Source organism: Bufo gargarizans, chromosome 5, assembly GCF_014858855.1.
Source record: "Bufo gargarizans isolate SCDJY-AF-19 chromosome 5, ASM1485885v1, whole genome shotgun sequence".
Taxonomy (NCBI): domain Eukaryota; kingdom Metazoa; phylum Chordata; class Amphibia; order Anura; family Bufonidae; genus Bufo; species Bufo gargarizans.
Genome location: NC_058084.1, coordinates 438869385 through 438885756, shown reverse-complemented (window position 1 = coordinate 438885756; position 16372 = coordinate 438869385). Strand labels below are relative to the sequence as shown.

General features: G+C 47.5%; 2 protein-coding genes across 3 annotated transcripts in view; one reads left to right on the top strand and one right to left on the bottom strand.

Annotated features, from left to right (window-relative positions):
* Nucleotides 1-698: 698 nt before the first annotated feature.
* LOC122939499 lies at nucleotides 699-3697 on the bottom strand. Its single transcript, XM_044295568.1, has 8 exons — nucleotides 3623-3697; nucleotides 2078-2125; nucleotides 1947-2002; nucleotides 1790-1870; nucleotides 1627-1704; nucleotides 1320-1539; nucleotides 965-1124; nucleotides 699-879 (listed from the first exon to the last, which is right to left on the bottom strand). Exons 2-8 carry the CDS (start codon nucleotides 2082-2084, stop codon nucleotides 699-701), a joined length of 783 nt encoding a protein of 260 aa, XP_044151503.1. The 5' UTR covers nucleotides 2085-2125; nucleotides 3623-3697.
* Nucleotides 3698-3755: 58 nt separating this feature from the next.
* Nucleotides 3756-16372, top strand: part of MPP7 (MAGUK p55 scaffold protein 7) — a 339705-nt gene continuing 327088 nt past the window's right edge. Inside the window, exon 1 of one of the 2 annotated variants that reach the window (XM_044295108.1) lies at nucleotides 3756-3859. The gene's annotated coding sequence lies outside the window, so the exon portion shown is untranslated. The other variant, XM_044295109.1, reaches the window with a different exon arrangement.

The following is a 16372-nucleotide window of genomic DNA, read 5'->3' as shown; positions in this document are numbered from 1 at the left end:
TATAAATAAAACAATATTAATATAAAATTTAAAACAACAAAAATCACAAATCCTGGTATTGAGGATTTGGAGGAGGAGGTTGGGGGGTGGAAGGCAGTGCACGGCTTGATCCCTCTCCACCTTCGTATGTTCTAGTGGACACTGAAATGTGTGATGTGGGAGGAGAGACAGCGGGAGTATGCAAATGGGATGGGGGATTGGGTGAAGGAGTTGTCCGAGCCAGCGAAGAAGGAGTGGTGAAAGTTTATTGTTGAAAATAGTTAGGAGGAGAGAGAGAACAGTGGTGAAAAGGCTCGGGGGTTGTAGAATGGGGAGGTGGACGGGTTGGAATTTGCGGAGGTTGGAAGGGGTGAGGAGTTTGTGGTGGGGGATAGGAATGGGAGGTGGGATAGGTTGGTGGTTGGGGGACGGAAGTTGTGCGGCGTCTCAAATCCCACACCGCATCCTCCACCCTACGTCTGAACTCCAACACCTGGTCGGGCGTGAAGTCCGCCACCAGCTGATTAACTGATGACCAATAGGTTTGTAGCGGGCCCGGCTGAGAAAACTGCGCTACACACTCCCGCAGACTTCTCAGCTCGGCCTCCATGGCTACAATCCTATTGCTGTAACCACACAAGGTCTCATACAAGAGCCTTGTGAGGTCTTCATAATCAGCTTGGCGGCTTCTACCGGCCCTCTGGCGACGCATCAACGCCTCAAAAAGTGGCTGCCATAACGGCAATTGTTGCGTCACCAGAGGGCACCAGTAGAGGACGATTTGGGTCCTGACCAGGTGCTGGAGGAGGTGGCGAGGGATCCGCGGGTGGCAGCTCAGCAGGGACCGCCTCTTGATGACTTTCACAAGGAGGTTCTGGCGCCCGAGTACTGCTAGTTATTCTGTAAAAAAAAATAAAAAAATAAAAATAAAAATTTGCATATTTTTAAAGTCGATTTGAACATTTTACCATTTTTTTTTACTTACCTTCGCAGCTCTAAGGTTCTACGTAGGAACCCTAGGGCAGCCGCATAGCGGTACGGCTGCCCTAGGGTTCCGCCAGACCCACTCGGGCGATTGACCTCCTCGTTATAATCGTTATTAAAGCGGTCCCTTATTGAGTGCCATCGCACCATGACTGCAGTCTCTGAAAAATATAAAAATAAACATTACTGTCAAATTACTGGCATTACCAAACTGCAGCCCTACAGCTGTTGCAAAACTACTGCTCCTGACATGCCTGGATAGGGCATGCTGGGAGTTGTAGTTTTGCAACAGCTGTAGGGCCGCAGTTTGGACATGACAGATAACTAATCAATTTAAAAAATTTAAGGATACTTACTGCAATCTTCCTGTTTGCCTTCACTGAGGTCGTCCCAATCCGGAAGCATTTTTCCGCAAATCTCCATCCACAGACTCCGGGTCAGGTGATGGTCTGCATGGCGGTGGTCGGTATGGTCCCAGAGTGGGACACGTTTCTCCACCAGATGGATGAGGAGTTCATTGTCAATATAGAATCCGGATAATTCCTCCTCATCCGTTCTGGCAGAAGCCCTTGAACCCTAAAAAAAATGAGAAAATAATGTATTAATTTAAAAAAATAATTTACACATATGATATAACAAGATTCAATACTGAGATATACTCACACGTCCCCGACCGCCGTGTGCTCCCCGGCGCCTTGTGGGTGGTTGCTGATGACCTCTTGAGGCAACAGTAGGATTAGACTAAAATAAAAGAATATCAAACTTAATAACCTACAATTTGAAGAATTAAGTAAAAACACAATACATTTCTTTTTAAAAAACTTACCGATTCATGGTGTCCACCCCCGACTTCCTCCTCTCCCGCTGTTGGAGCAGGGCCGGAATACCTCTCCTCCGTTGACGATTGCTGTAAAATAATTTTTTTTTTTTTATATTTTGGACATGGATGGGATAATAAGATAAAACTTTAAAACATGACATACCGTATCCAAGCGAACTCGTTGCCTTGGAGGAGAGTTCCCGGACTCACTTGAATAGCCTATTGAAACAATTAAAAATAATTAAACAATTGATTTTGAATCATTGAAAAAAATCCCTCGAAAATGATACTTACTGGACATTTTTTAAGAAACTATCAGGTCTCTCTCCCAAAAAATATAACCTAAAAAAAATGAGAACAAAAAGATGAAAATTAACACATTAATATTAAACAACAGTACCACCTTACCCAGGGGAGTACTAACAAATGCATTGAAATGCCGGATCCGTCTTTCCGGCATTTATTTTTTTCACCTTTTTTTCGGTCTGCGCATCCGGCATTCCAGTATTTTGAATGCTGGATCCGGCACTAATACATTCCTATGGGGAAAAATGCAGAATCCGGCATTCAGGCAAGTGTTTAGTTATTTTCGCCAGAGATAAAACCGTAGCATGCTACGATTTTCTTTTTTGCCTGATCAGTCAAAATGACTGAACTGAAGACATCCTGAACGGATTGCTCTTCATTCAGAATGCATGGGGATATGCCTGATCAGTTATTTTCCGGTATAGAGCCCCTGTGACGGAACTCTATGCCGGAAAAGAAAAACGCTGGTGTGAAAGTACCCTAAGGCCTCTTTCACACTTGCGTTGTCCGGATCCGTCGTGTACTCCACTTGCCGGAATTACACGCCGGATCCGGAAAAACGCAAGTGTACTGAAAGCATTTGAAGACTGATCCGTCTTCAAAATGCTTTCAGTGTTACTATGGCAGCCAGGACGCTATTAAAGTCCTGGTTGCCATAGTAGTAGTGGAGAGCGGTATACTTACCGTCCGTGCGGCTCCCGGGGCGCTCCAGAATGACGTCAGAGCGTCCAATGCGCATGGATGACGTGCCAAGTGATCACGTGATCCATGCGCTTGGGGTGCCCTGACGTCACTCTGGATCGCCCCGGGAGCCGCACGGACGGTAAGTATACTGCTCCTCCGCTCCCCACTACACTTTACCATGGCTGCCAGGACTTTAGCGTCCCGGCAACCATGGTAACCATTCAGAAAAAGCTAAACGTCGGATCAGGCAATGCACCGAAACAACGTTTAGCTTAAGGCCGGATCCGGATCAATGCCTTTCAATGGGCATTAATTCCGGATCCGGCCTTGCGGCAAGTCTTCAGGATTTTTGGCCGGAGCAAAAAGCGCAGCATGCTGCGGTATTTTCTCCGGCCAAAAAACGTTCCGGAACTGAAGACATCCTGAACGGATTTCACTCCATTCAGAATGCATTAGGATAAAACTGATCAGGATTCTTCCGGCATAGAGCCCCGACGACGGAACTTAGTGCCGGAAGAAAAGAACGCAAGTGTGAAAGAGCCCTAAGCCAGTTCCGCTTTACCCCAGTTTTTATAAATCTTCCCCCAATTTCCCTTGAAGTCGACTCCATATTTTACAGTTCAACATTATGCAGTGTGAACGCGGCCTCAGTCTTCAGAAACTCCCGCCATGGAGGTTCCTGGGTCATTGAGGGCAAACGCTACAATGAGTTTGCTAATGTCTGAAGAAAGTGAATGCAACCGCAGACTGTCCCCCAGAACAGGGCGCCGTTGGCTTCACGCACTCACGCACGCACCCATCCCGCACCCATCCCGCACCACCACAACGGCCGCGGACAGCAGGACGCACCTGAGGCATCCGCGCGCTGCTGGGACGATGACGTCACACCGTCTGAGGTTTGTAGAGTATGTGGGCGTGCCCAGGGCTTCGGCAGCAGATGTGGGCGGAGCCGCTCGTGCGGTGGGCGTGACTACGAGGCGAGGAGGGAGTGACGCAGGGTGTTCTGGTGCCGCCCGCTCTGTGCGCTGTGGGATCCGATTCCGGGATTGTGTTGTGCTCCCGGCGCTCGGCGGACTCGGTGCTCCGGTAGGTGACTGCTGGGGGAGGCTGTGTGCGGGAGGCGGGGCGCCCCGGGCGGCGACAGGTTTCTGGCCCCGGGGATGGAGGTGAGAGATCAGGGCAGGCAGGAGGATCATGTTCACTGCATGTCAGCAGATTGTTAGTGGAGCGGCACATGTGTCACCCTCCTCCTCCTCCTGCACCGGGGCACGATTTGCATAGACGGTGCCTGGTGATAGTGAGTGTGCATTGTTTACTGTGTGCACAATGACGGCTGTGTGTGTACTGCTCCCTGTACTGCTGTGTGTGTGCTGGAGGGGATGTATGTGACATGTGTGCTGGGGGGATGTATGTGACATGTGTGCTGGGGGATGTATGTGACATGTGTGCTGGGGGGGATGTATGTGACATGTGTGCTGGGGGGATGTATGTGACATGTGTGCTGGAGGGGGATGTATGTGACATGTGTGCTGGAGGGGGATGTATGTGACATGTGTGCTGGAGGGGGATGTATGTGACATGTGTGCTGGAGGGGGATGTATGTGACATGTGTGCTGGAGGGGGATGTATGTGACATGTGTGCTGGAGGGGGATGTATGTGACATGTGTGCTGGAGGGGGATGTATGTGACTGTGTGCTGGAGGGGGATGTATGTGACATGTGTGCTGGGGGGATGTATGTGACGTGTGCTGGGGGGATGTATGTGACATGTGTGCTGGGGGGGATGTATGTGCCATGTGTGCTGGGGGGATGTATGTGCCATGTGTGCTGGGGGGATGTATGTGACGTGTGCTGGGGGGATGTATGTGACGTGTGCTGGAGGGGATGTATGTGACATGTGTGCTGGGGGGATGTATGTGACATGTGTGCTGGGGGGATGTATGTGACATGTATGCTGGGGGGGATGTATGTGACATGTATGCTGGGGGGGGGATGTATGTGACATGTGTGCTGGGGGGGATGTATGTGACATGTGTGCTGGAGGGGATGTATGTGACATGTATGCTGGGGGGGGATGTATGTGACATGTGTGCTGGAGGGGATGTATGTGACATTTGTGCTGGAGGGGATGTATGTGACATTTGTGCTGGGGGGGATGTATGTGACATGTGTGCTGGGGGGGATGTATGTGACATGTGTGCTGGAGGGGATGTATGTGACATGTGTGCTGGAGGGGATGTATGTGACATGTGTGCTGGGGGGGGATGTATGTGACATGTGTGCTGGGGGGGGATGTATGTGACATGTGTGCTGGGGGGGATGTATGTGACATGTGTGCTGGAGGGGATGTATGTGACATGTATGCTGGAGGGGATGTATGTGACATGTATGCTGGGGGGGGATGTATGTGACATGTGTGCTGGAGGGGATGTATGTGACATTTGTGCTGGAGGGGATGTATGTGACATTTGTGCTGGGGGGGATGTATGTGACATGTGTGCTGGAGGGGATGTATGTGACATGTGTGCTGGAGGGGATGTATGTGACATGTGTGCTGGGGGGGATGTATGTGACATGTGTGCTGGGGGGGATGTATGTGACATGTGTGCTGGGGGGGATGTATGTGACATGTGTGCTGGAGGGGATGTATGTGACGTGTGTGCTGGAGGGGGATGTATGTGACATGTGTGCTGGGGGGGAATGTATGTGACGTGTGTGCTGGAGGGGGATGTATGTTATGCGTGTGGAGTTATTACATATATACTGTGTACTATTTTACATGTAGTGTTATTACTAATGCAAGGTCCTGTATTACATGTGAGGTATTTTATATGTAGTCTTATTACTACTACTAGATTGTATAATCTGTGTGTTACTACTAATATAGGACTATGTACAGTATTACATGTCCATGGATTTTTTGTTTACATGTGTAGCGGGATTATTACTACCGCAGGATTATGGATATTACATATGTGTTATAGATCATATATTATGCGTGTGGTGTTGTATGTAGTATGTCTGTTTTATAATGTTCGAGGCAGTATTATTATGTACTTGGGATGCTGCTACATGAGCGTTTTATAGTTACATATGTGATGTGTTGTGTGTACTACAATTTTATTTGCAGTATTATTACATAAGTGGTGGAATATATTTAATGGTATTCAAAAGGCAGTGTTATTACATCCGTGTCATGCTGCTACGTGTGCTAAGTACAGGTACATGATATGACGTGATGTTTTACTATGTGTGTACTCCAGTTAATGCATTATTACATGTGTGGTATTACTAGGTGATATTTTTAGTCTGTTAGTGTACATATGGTATGGTCACATGTATGACATCTTATGTCTTCTCTCCAATACTCATTGGGGCAGAATAGGAAATCTCTGCCCGCACCGTTCTATGCATGTCGCTATGTAACACGTCATTTCCAATGACCCTGTGTGGCTTGTACCAGTAACCGTGGCCGTTGTGTGACTGGGGCCTGTGGGTCCTGAATGGTGATGACTGGAGCGGGTCTGTGTACTGTCACATGTAAATCGCATGCAGTCACTGACGTACAGATCTGTGATTGGCATTTCTGCACATTGCCCGTGACTGGTACGCCTATGTGACGGGCAGTCTAGGTATCTCCAGTGACTGGCAGACGTGCCTGCTGGGTGTGTGTATTTTGTAAGTGACTTGCTGGCCTTATGTAGTATTTTCAGTACTTACCGATGGGCATCTCTTTGTGTTGTTAGTGACTCCTTGGCATTTCTGTGAATTGGCACTAATAAGCCGGGTATTAAAGGGGTCGTCTCACTTCAGCAAATGGCATTTATTATGTAGAGAAGGTTAATATAAGGCACTTATTGTACTTTCACACTAGCGTTTAAGTTTTCCGGTATTGAGATCTGTCATAGGGGCTCAATACCGGAAAAAAACGATTCAGTTTTGTCCCCATTCATCGTCAATGGGGACAAAACTGAACGGAATGCTCCACAATGCGTTCCGTTCCGTTTAGTTGCGTTCCCAGACCGGAGAACAAACTGCAGCATGTAGTAGTTTGCTTTCCGTCCTGGGATGCGGAGCAAGACGGATCCGTTTTCTCTGCCCTAATAGAAAACGGATCCGTCCCCCGTTGACTTTCACTGGTGTTCATGACGGATCAGTCTTGGCAATGTTAAAGATAATAAAACCGGATCCGTTCATAACGGATGCAAACGGTTGTATTATCAGTAACGGAAGCGTTTTTGCTGAACCCTGCCGGATCAGGTAATAACGCCAGTGTGAAAGTAGCCTTAGTTACATAATGTATTGTGATTGTGCAGTCCCACAGTCCTGGCCATAGACCGGTGCTTGTTCCTATAGTCTGCAAGCACTTCCACCACTGGATTGCAGGGTGGTTGTAACCATGGAAACTACCAGAGTATAATGTGATGGAAAAATGAATCCAGCCAACAAAGGAAGCAATATGGACGATCACAATACATTAGTAAGTGCCTTGTATTCACTTTATCTACGTGATAAATGCTATTTGCTGAAGTGAGACGACCCGTTTTAAAGGGAACCTGTCACCGGGATTTTGGGTATAGAGCTGAGGACACGTTTGTGGAGAGAGAGGCGCTTGTACCATCTATACGTCTGTGGAGAGAGAGGCGCTTGTACCGTCTCTACATTTCTATACGTCTGTGGAGAGAGAGGCGCTTGTACCGTCTCTACATATCTATTCGTCTGTGGAGAGAGAGAGGCGCTTGTACCGTCCCTACATTTCTATAGGTCTGTGGAGAGAGAGAGGCGCTTGTACCGTCCCTACATTTCTATAGGTCTGTGGAGAGAGAGGCGCATGTACCATCTATACGTCTGTGGAGAGAGAGGCGCTTGTACCGTCTCTACATTTCTATACGTCTGTGGAGAGAGAGGCGCTTGTACCGTCTCTACATTTCTATACGTCTGTGGAGAGAGAGGCGCTTGTACCGTCCCTACATTTCTATATGTCTGTGGAGAGAGAGGCGCTTGTACCGTCTCTACATTTCTATACGTCTGTGGAGAGAGAGGCGCTTGTACCGTCCCTACATTTCTATACGTCTGTGGAGAGAGAGGCGCTTGTACCGTCCCTACATTTCTATACGTCTGTGGAGAGAGAGGCGCTTGTACCGTCCCTACATTTCTATACGTCTGTGGAGAGAGAGGCGCTTGTACCGTCCCTACATTTCTATACGTCTGTGGAGAGAGAGGCGCTTGTACCGTCCCTACATTTCTATACGTCTGTGGAGAGGGAGGCGCTTGTACCGTCCCTACATTTCTATACGTCTGTGGAGAGAGAGGCGCTTGTACCGTCTCTACATTTCTATACGTCTGTGGAGAGAGAGGCGCATGTACCGTCTCTACATATCTATTCGTCTGTGGAGAGGGAGGCGCTTGTACCGTCTCTACATTTCTATAGGTCTGTGGAGAGAGAGGCGCTTGTACTGTTGTCTGTATGCTTTGTGGGTGGGGTTGGCACCTGCTGGTCTTTTCTGTCAGTGGCACGGGTCCATAAGGGCATCTACTAATTATTGGCTGCTTTTGATCCCTTCTCTTATATTTCTAATATCACTTTTTATATTTGCAGAAATATAGGATTTGAGACTAGATTTTTTTAATTCTAATATTCATACTTTTTTAGTGTTTCTTGTCTGGTCTCCTTTAACCCTTGTTATCAGTAGTCACCGGTAAGTTTATGTTCACACCATTAACGGTGGTTCTGCGACTTGTTCAGTTGACAGCTGTGCCTCCCCTCATACATATGTGCCCTCGGCTGGTATGTGTTTGTGGGGGTTGGTGAACCTTTACCAGATACCTCTGGTGATATTTCTTGTCTGAGTAAGGATTGGGCATGTTGAAATCCAATGTGCTTAATTCTTCTTCCTCTGACATCTGCACTTGTTCTTTTAAGGCCTCATGCACACGGCCGTTGTTTGGGTCCGCATCTGAGCTGCCGTTTTGGCGGCTCAGATGCGGACCCATTCACTTCAATGGGACAGCAAAAGATGCGGACAGCACTCCGTGGGCTGTCCGCATCCGTTGCTCCGTTCCGTGGCCCTGCTAAAAAAATATAACATGTCCTATTCTTGTCCACGCTTTGCGGACAAGAATAGGCATTTATATTGAAGGCTGCCTGTGCCGTTCTGAAAATTGCTGCTGCTGCAGCTCGGGGCGCGCGTCCTTGCTGCTGCTGCAGCTCGGGGCGCGCGTCCTTGCTGCTGCTGCAGCTCGGGGCGCGCGTCCTTGCTGCTGCTGCAGCTCGGGGCGCGCGTCCTTGCTGCTGCTGCAGCTCGGGGCGCGCGTCCTTGCTGCTGCTGCAGCTCGGGGCGCGCGTCCTTGCTGCTGCTGCAGCTCGGGGCGCGCGTCCTTGCTGCTGCTGCAGCTCGGGGCGCGCGTCCTTGCTGCTGCTGCAGCTCGGGGAGCGCGTCCTTGCTCCTTTAATTACATGCAGTTATTAAAGTATTCAGATGCAGGTGCTGGAAAAGTGTAGATCTTACTGGTTTGAAAAGTGCACATTTTATTATTATTATTATTATTATTATTATTATTGACTATTATTATCGTCTAATCTGAGTCTTTAGGCGATGTATTTGTACATGTTGCTGCTGTACTTACATCGCAGGATTCCAGGCTGTTTATGCAGGGTATAATCCATTGATACGAGGCAGTTATAACCGATTTCCCATGAAATCCGAGGGTTCATGTGCTGATTCACACATGGAGGTTGAGTGCCAATCTGCGGGAATAATCAATATCCTGAGATCCTAAAATCCACGCTGCACTTATTCTTGCGAGCGTGGCCTTTCTGACCACCCCTGCACTGTGGGTAGGAGGACGTGTTTACCTAGTGAGGTGCACGCCGCTCCTCGTCCGATCAGTGCACTCTCTGCACTCCTCATTTTCTTTTCGGTACACTAAACTTTTTTTTTTTTTCAATGGACATCTCATGAATCTGATACAAAAACCGCAGCGTAAATGGACCTGCGGTGCGGAGTTGATATCTGCAGCGTGTCAATTTATTCTGTGGTTCTCCTCCACTGATTTAACCCTTTTCAGTGGAAATCCACTGCCTTTTTTTGCAGATCTGTACGTGTTAACACACTTAAGATCCACACACATTTCCATGTGGATTTCTGTACGTTTCTGCCCCATATCCGCACCAAAATCAGCAATTTTTTTCTAACAGCGTTTTTTTGGTGCGGATTTGATGCAGGTTTTCAGTGGAAAAGGGTGAAGTCCGCAACCAAAAACCGCAAGCATAATTGACATGCAGAGGATTTGGAAATCCGCACGGCAGGTCAATTTCCGCACGGAAAAAATCCACAAAGTGTAGATCAGATTTGTGTGATTTCATACACTTGGTTGGTGCTGAAATACGCAGCGTTTTTTCTGCACGGGAATCCGCGTGGAAAATCTGCACGTATTCTGCAACTTGTGCAGGCGGCCTTACTGCTAGGTTTTCAGGCACGTGTGGAGGAAAGCCATGCATACAACGTTGTAATCATCCTTCAGATCCCCTAGTATGCGTCCTGTCAAAATTCTGAGCACTGCTTGGAAAGGACCTAAGGCACTGTTCATCCAGGGCATGCTGGTTCATGTAATATGCGGTATAATGACATCTACGGGGGCAGCCTGACATTTACCGATGCCTATGAACATGCAGAGTAGTGTGCCAGTCTGGGTCCCTGAAAAGCAGTGTGATCGTCACTGTGGGTGTCGTCATGGTGGCCGGCAGGGGTTGCTGCTTGTCATCTGTCGTGTATGTGTCTATTCCGTATTTCTGATCTCAGCCTCGGTGCACCTGCCCTCTGCTCTGGGGATGAGCTCTCCTCTCTCGGGATGTACCAGCTGTAGTGATCAGCCTCAGCGGCCGCCCAGCGCCGGGCCCGTCTCGTCACTGCTGTGTGGTTTATGTATTGGCAGGCCTTGTAGACATTATGCAGATGACATAACGCTCTGGTTTTATGCAAGGCATGCTGCTTCTGGTACTAACAACTGCCGGGGGGGTTACCTCCCTCTCTACTGCGTCCTTGGAGTGTGATTCAGGTCCTACAGCCAGTGCCACCTTGTTTGAGGCGGTAGCGGGTGGACATTGGTGCAGGACTTGGATGGTTCCTGTGCCGCGGGTTATAACTGTGCGGTGTGTGTGTTCTCTAAACACCTCAATAGGCACCTGTGGGTCTAATGGAAGCCGAAAAACTGTGCTTGTAGCATTCGCCACCCTGGTATACATCGGCGTCACCTTCTTTTTTTGCTTTGTAGGAAACCAGAACCTGTTGCACTTTTGTGTACAGATGAGAATTGCAAAAACATATGCAGTTTTTAGTTTTTTTAACAGAGGCGGTCTAAGTCTCTGTTCACATCTCTTTTTCCGAATATGCTCGACTGGAAAGCTCCCGACGTGTAAGCCAAACATATCTCTTAAAGGGGGTTTCCAGGATTACTGTGGTTTATGCTCATGTCGTCGCTTACCTCTTGTACATCTTCCCCATGTTTTTTTTTTTTTTCAGGTTGGACTTTCACCATGTAAGGTCCCATTAACACGGCCGTATTTTCTGACCACGTTTTTTACCGATTTGGATGCGGGCCCATTGAGTTCAGTGGGGCCACAAAAAAAACAGACAACACACAGAGTGCTGTCCGCATCCGTATGTCCATCCACAGCCCCACGAAAGATAGAACATGTCCTATTCTTGTCCGTTTTGCTGATATGAAAATGCGGGATGTCCCAGTTTAATGGTTCAACGTTTTGTGGTCTGCAAAACGGACACGGTCATGTGATGCCCTAAGCCTTTCTTTGCCACAACGCCCAGCTGATAGCTGGGTGGGAGGAGCTAGTGACATAGACACGCCCCTATCACATCCTCTGTTGCTGCTTTGACACGCCCATGGGCATGACCTCACAGGAAGTAAAGAAGACCTGCATGGACACGGTCATGTGACCACAGCTCAGAACTGAGAATAGGAGCAATAAAGGTAAAATAAATACATTATACATATTTGAAAGGATGTTAATGCAAACTGGAGAGCCCCTTTAAGTACCCAGCATATGCCCAGAGTTTCCTACTACATGGTATACAGTGTCTACAACAGGAGTTATTGAGTAACGTACATCAGCATATACCTATTCAGTGCCATACGCTGCAGCCGTCCGTCAGAGGTATACTTTGGGAATGTTCCTGATGTATATGTCAAACGGATACCTCACACGTAATGTGAACAGAGCCTTTGGCTGGAACATACCGATGTTCTGCCACAGTCGTGGGCAGGGAGACGCGTGTACACGCGTGTGGCTGTCAAGGAGGCTTACACTGGTGGTAGTCATATATTATAGCGTGCCGTTACCCCGCGCAGTAGTCGCAGCATGTGGTGCCAAATGAGATCATGTTTTCTGTGGACTGTGCCAAACTTCCATTCATTAATAAGTCAAAAGCGCAGCCATTAGCTGCTGTGCCGCTGATACTGCGACCCCGCTGTGATCGCTGCAGGAAGAGCCTCATATCAAGAACTGCAGTTTCCATTGTTTTCTTAAGCAAATTTTAGGATAACATTTGTCTGTGATCAGAGGTTGTTATTGTTGGACTGTCTGGGTTTGATTTACCCTTTTTTTTTCTCTCTCTGATGCGTTGGCAGCATTACCAGCACACTTCATAGTGGACTCTGCTCGTACCTGCTGGGAATAGCTTCATGGTTAGTACCGTTTGAGACCACCCTGTTGTCATATATTCAGGAGCAGTGTTTTACTTACTGGGGCGTAGGTGACATATGGATAAGGACTCTTTGGGTGGACATCCCCCGAAATGACCATTGACCATTGTCTGCACGTGCACAACCCCTTTATGGGCCACCTGTCGCAATGGTTTGAATAGACGACCTCCCAACTCTGAAGGGCTATTCTTATTATGGTGATGTGTATAGTATAAGTGCTGGAAGGCGTGTATATCCCACCCAGATACCTCAGCTGGGTGAGATAAAGAAAATCCAGAAAGATGCCTGGGTTTCAGGAAAGCTTAGTTTGCTGAGACAGTTTTGTATACGTTTTGGTCTGGGCTGCATTTTATTTGTACTGGTGGATAGGTTTGGTAGTGGGATCTGCCAGTCCACACCCTTCCAGTACGGGTGTTGTCTTTTACCTGAGGTCATCGCAGGTGAGACCTGCTGTAACCAAGGAGGGATAAAAACTACCCTTTGTGTGTCAGTCGGGGAGAGAGACTTGGGAAAAAGAGGCCTACAGAGGCTCTGGGTGGTCTCAGCCAGGAGGACTGAGGGGCCACGAGGCTACGTGTAGCCAGACCTCTTCCCTGTCTCGACGTGTGTCTGATGAGCAGACCTGCTAAGGCTTGGAGCCTGAGACCCTGTGCTTAGAGGTGAGTTAGGGAAAACTACTTTGTGAGCCCAGGCGGGCAGGAGTTTGTTGTGCTGGTGCCTAAATAATTGACCATTTGGACTTTAAATCCACTGTCTGACGAGACGTCTGTGATTGCGAACCCCTGAGAGAGAGAGAGATCTCTTACATTATGTTAATGCAACACTTGCCAAAATCCTCTAATCCTACAATTTTTATTCGTCTCTAAGGGCTGTATTACACCAAAAGATGACCTGACGGATATCTGACCAGCCATTGGTCAGATGGCCTATTAAACACACAGATCTTTTCTTATACACAACGACTATTGGACTGATTGGACAGATATTGGTCAGAAAATCTGTTGGTGGTCTCATCTCACACAATAGGGGCATATGGGATAAAAGGTCATACCCCTACTTACAATATCATTAAGAAATATAAATAACCAATCACTTTTTTTTGGAAATAATTTTTTCATAAATTGGCACGGCCTTTATTAATTAATAAATAACATTCATAACTCAATTTAAATATATTTATGATAAACTCTGATAAAACACAATACACAAGCTCAGCTCAAATTGAAGATTTATCAACAACTCATACCCCATAAACTTTAAAACGTGCCATAACCCGAAAAACAGAACAACATATTGGGGGGGGCGGGCGGAGGAGCGAAAATCTTCTTATCTTCTCAGATGAGGTAGCGTCCCAGCTTCTGCTGCACCCGCATATTTATTCTCTCAAGCCCCTATGCCTTAACCAATCACAGCCTTGTCACCAAGGCAAATTAATAAGAATATCCAGCACTGTCATTGGCCACACTTTTAACCAATAAAATAAAGGTTGCCACACCAGGGCAAAATTGCCCAAGCGGCGGCAACCCCAATCAAATCCATGTTGCCATCCCAGGCAATCTGCCCGGAGATGGCAACACAAAAAATGGCAGGAAATTCTCCCGCCAAAACTATCAAGGTAACCAACATAGGGATGACCTTAATTCCATGTGGATCCCTCCTTAATGTCCAGGATCCTACCACGACTAGGATATGCCCTTATTGTCTTATAGGTGCATATCCCACCGCTGCGACCCACACCTATATCGAAAACTGAGCCCTGAAAGTGGTGGATGGCACATGCGCAGCCACCCTCCATTCATTTTCTATGGGGCCAACGAAAATAGATGAGTGCTGGCTCGGCTATATCCGTCAGGCCCATAGAAGTGAATGGGAGCGGTGGCCGATCATGTGCGGTGCACTCCCATTCACTTCTATGGGGAGAGCGCTTGGTGGTGGCCGGAGTCCTCCAGCCACCACTTTCCTGGGCTCCGTTCAGGATATAGGTGCGGGTCGTAGAAGTGGGACCCGTACCGATAGGACAATGGGGGCATATCTAAGATGAGACAACCCCTTTAACGTTTCCTAAATCTGGCCAGACACATTAAATTGAATGGCCCCCGAAAGCAGCCTCAGATTTTGTCCCATATAAAATACCAGGGCTTAGCTTGAAAATAATGGGGGAGATTTATCAAAACTGGTATAAATCAAATATTCTAATTACCTTCCCGCTCTCCCTTCTTCTTAGGTACACCGCTCTTTTATTATTTTATTTATTTCTATGGAGATTTGCCTTGGGCGCCGTCGGCCGCTCACGTGCCAGCGCAGCGTAGAATCTGCCGGCTTTCAGACTCTGTGCACTCAATTCAAAGATATATTGATCTCATAAGATTTGGTTTGAAGGGATAATGCCGCACGAGAAGATGATTAAATTAGCCTATAAAATCTACTTATCAGTGTCATATTAGAGGACGCACCCTGTAGATACAGACTTGCCCATATTAATCACATCTTAAGGGAACTTTTGCAAATATGCTTATTAAAAGTGGAGACTACTTTTCTCAGTATCAACATCCTAGAGCAGTGATGGCTAACCTTGGCACTCCAGCTGTGGTAAAACTACAACTCCCAAGATGCCCCCCTTGCTTGGCTGCTCTCAGAACTCTGTAGAAATAAATGGAGCATGCTGGGAGTCGTAGTTTCACCACAGCTGGAGTGCCAAGGTTAGCCATCACTGTATAGAGGGTGTCCGGTCCATGTACCAGTGTGGCTAGCGCTTTTACAGCTGTGGCTTGGTGGAGAAGGTGCGTCTGCAAATTAGATGTACGGTCATTCATTTGAAGAGCCTCCAATACACATGACCGTTGTTTGGGTCTGAGCCCGATCCTCATTTTTTGCGATCACACACCGCGCCTCACATGCACAGCCTCCTCCCCATTCACTGCTGGAAATAGCCGATCCAGCACTTAGCTATTTTCATTACACCAATAGCAGCAAATCGAGGGCGGCTGTGCATGCTCTGTCTTCACTTCGGGGTCCTATTTTAGAATTGGAGCCTGCACCTATCTGACATTTGTAGCATATCCTAGCGATATACTGCTAATTTGTGAGATGGGAAAATCCCTTTAAAGATGTTCTCCTGGATGAGAAAAGCATGGCTCCACTGGATTGAAGTGAATGGGGCTGGGCTGCAATACCGCAGACCACCTGCAGGCAGGTGTGGCGCTGTCTGTAAAATAAAGCAGTCATGCCTTTCCACTTAAGGAGTTTCCTAGAATTCAGTATTTACATGTATGTATGCCGTCGACCACCATGGTCACATATTACACATCTATCACCCCCCGGCAACATCTTCATTTGTATAATTCATGTTACTCAGATATTCAACTCATTGGAAGTGCTCATTACCTCCTCTCTGCATGGACCTGATTCTTGGCCCATTCATTATATGAGCTCATACATCGTGTACGGCCAGTATAATTCACACTGCGTATAATGCTTCTCGGGTATCTGCTATACCTCCCGGACCAGTGGCGGCTCACCTGACCTGAACTCACAGCATCATAACGATTTATGGTGCTGAGAGTCCCTGTCGGACCACAGGTCTTCTGTACTGTACTCACATCATCGTGTGAATATAATACCTGTAGTCAGACAAGAACTCTCTGTATCATAAATCTCCAAGACTGGCGACAGCTTATCGGAGCTGAACTTGCTGCGTTAGTGCTTTATGATGCAGTGAGTTCCTATCTGACTGCGGGTCTATTGTACTGTACTCGCATCACTATGTGCGTACAGTAATAGATGGATCTGCATCCTTAATTCCAGCAGTCTGCTCCATCAGGGAAATAGACTGGCAGAATTCACTGTATCTGGTAGAGATTAGCAAATAGACTTTGGTTA

Bases quoted from the DNA above. Each gene is read 5' to 3' on its own strand.
- LOC122939499 (XM_044295568.1), bottom strand. The intron at 1,871-1,946 runs GTATGTCATGTT...ATTATTTTACAG, and splicing joins AACGAGTTCGCTTGGATACG to CAATCGTCAACGGAGGAGAG. The intron at 880-964 runs GTAAGTAAAAAA...TTTTTTTTACAG, and splicing joins AGAACCTTAGAGCTGCGAAG to AATAACTAGCAGTACTCGGG.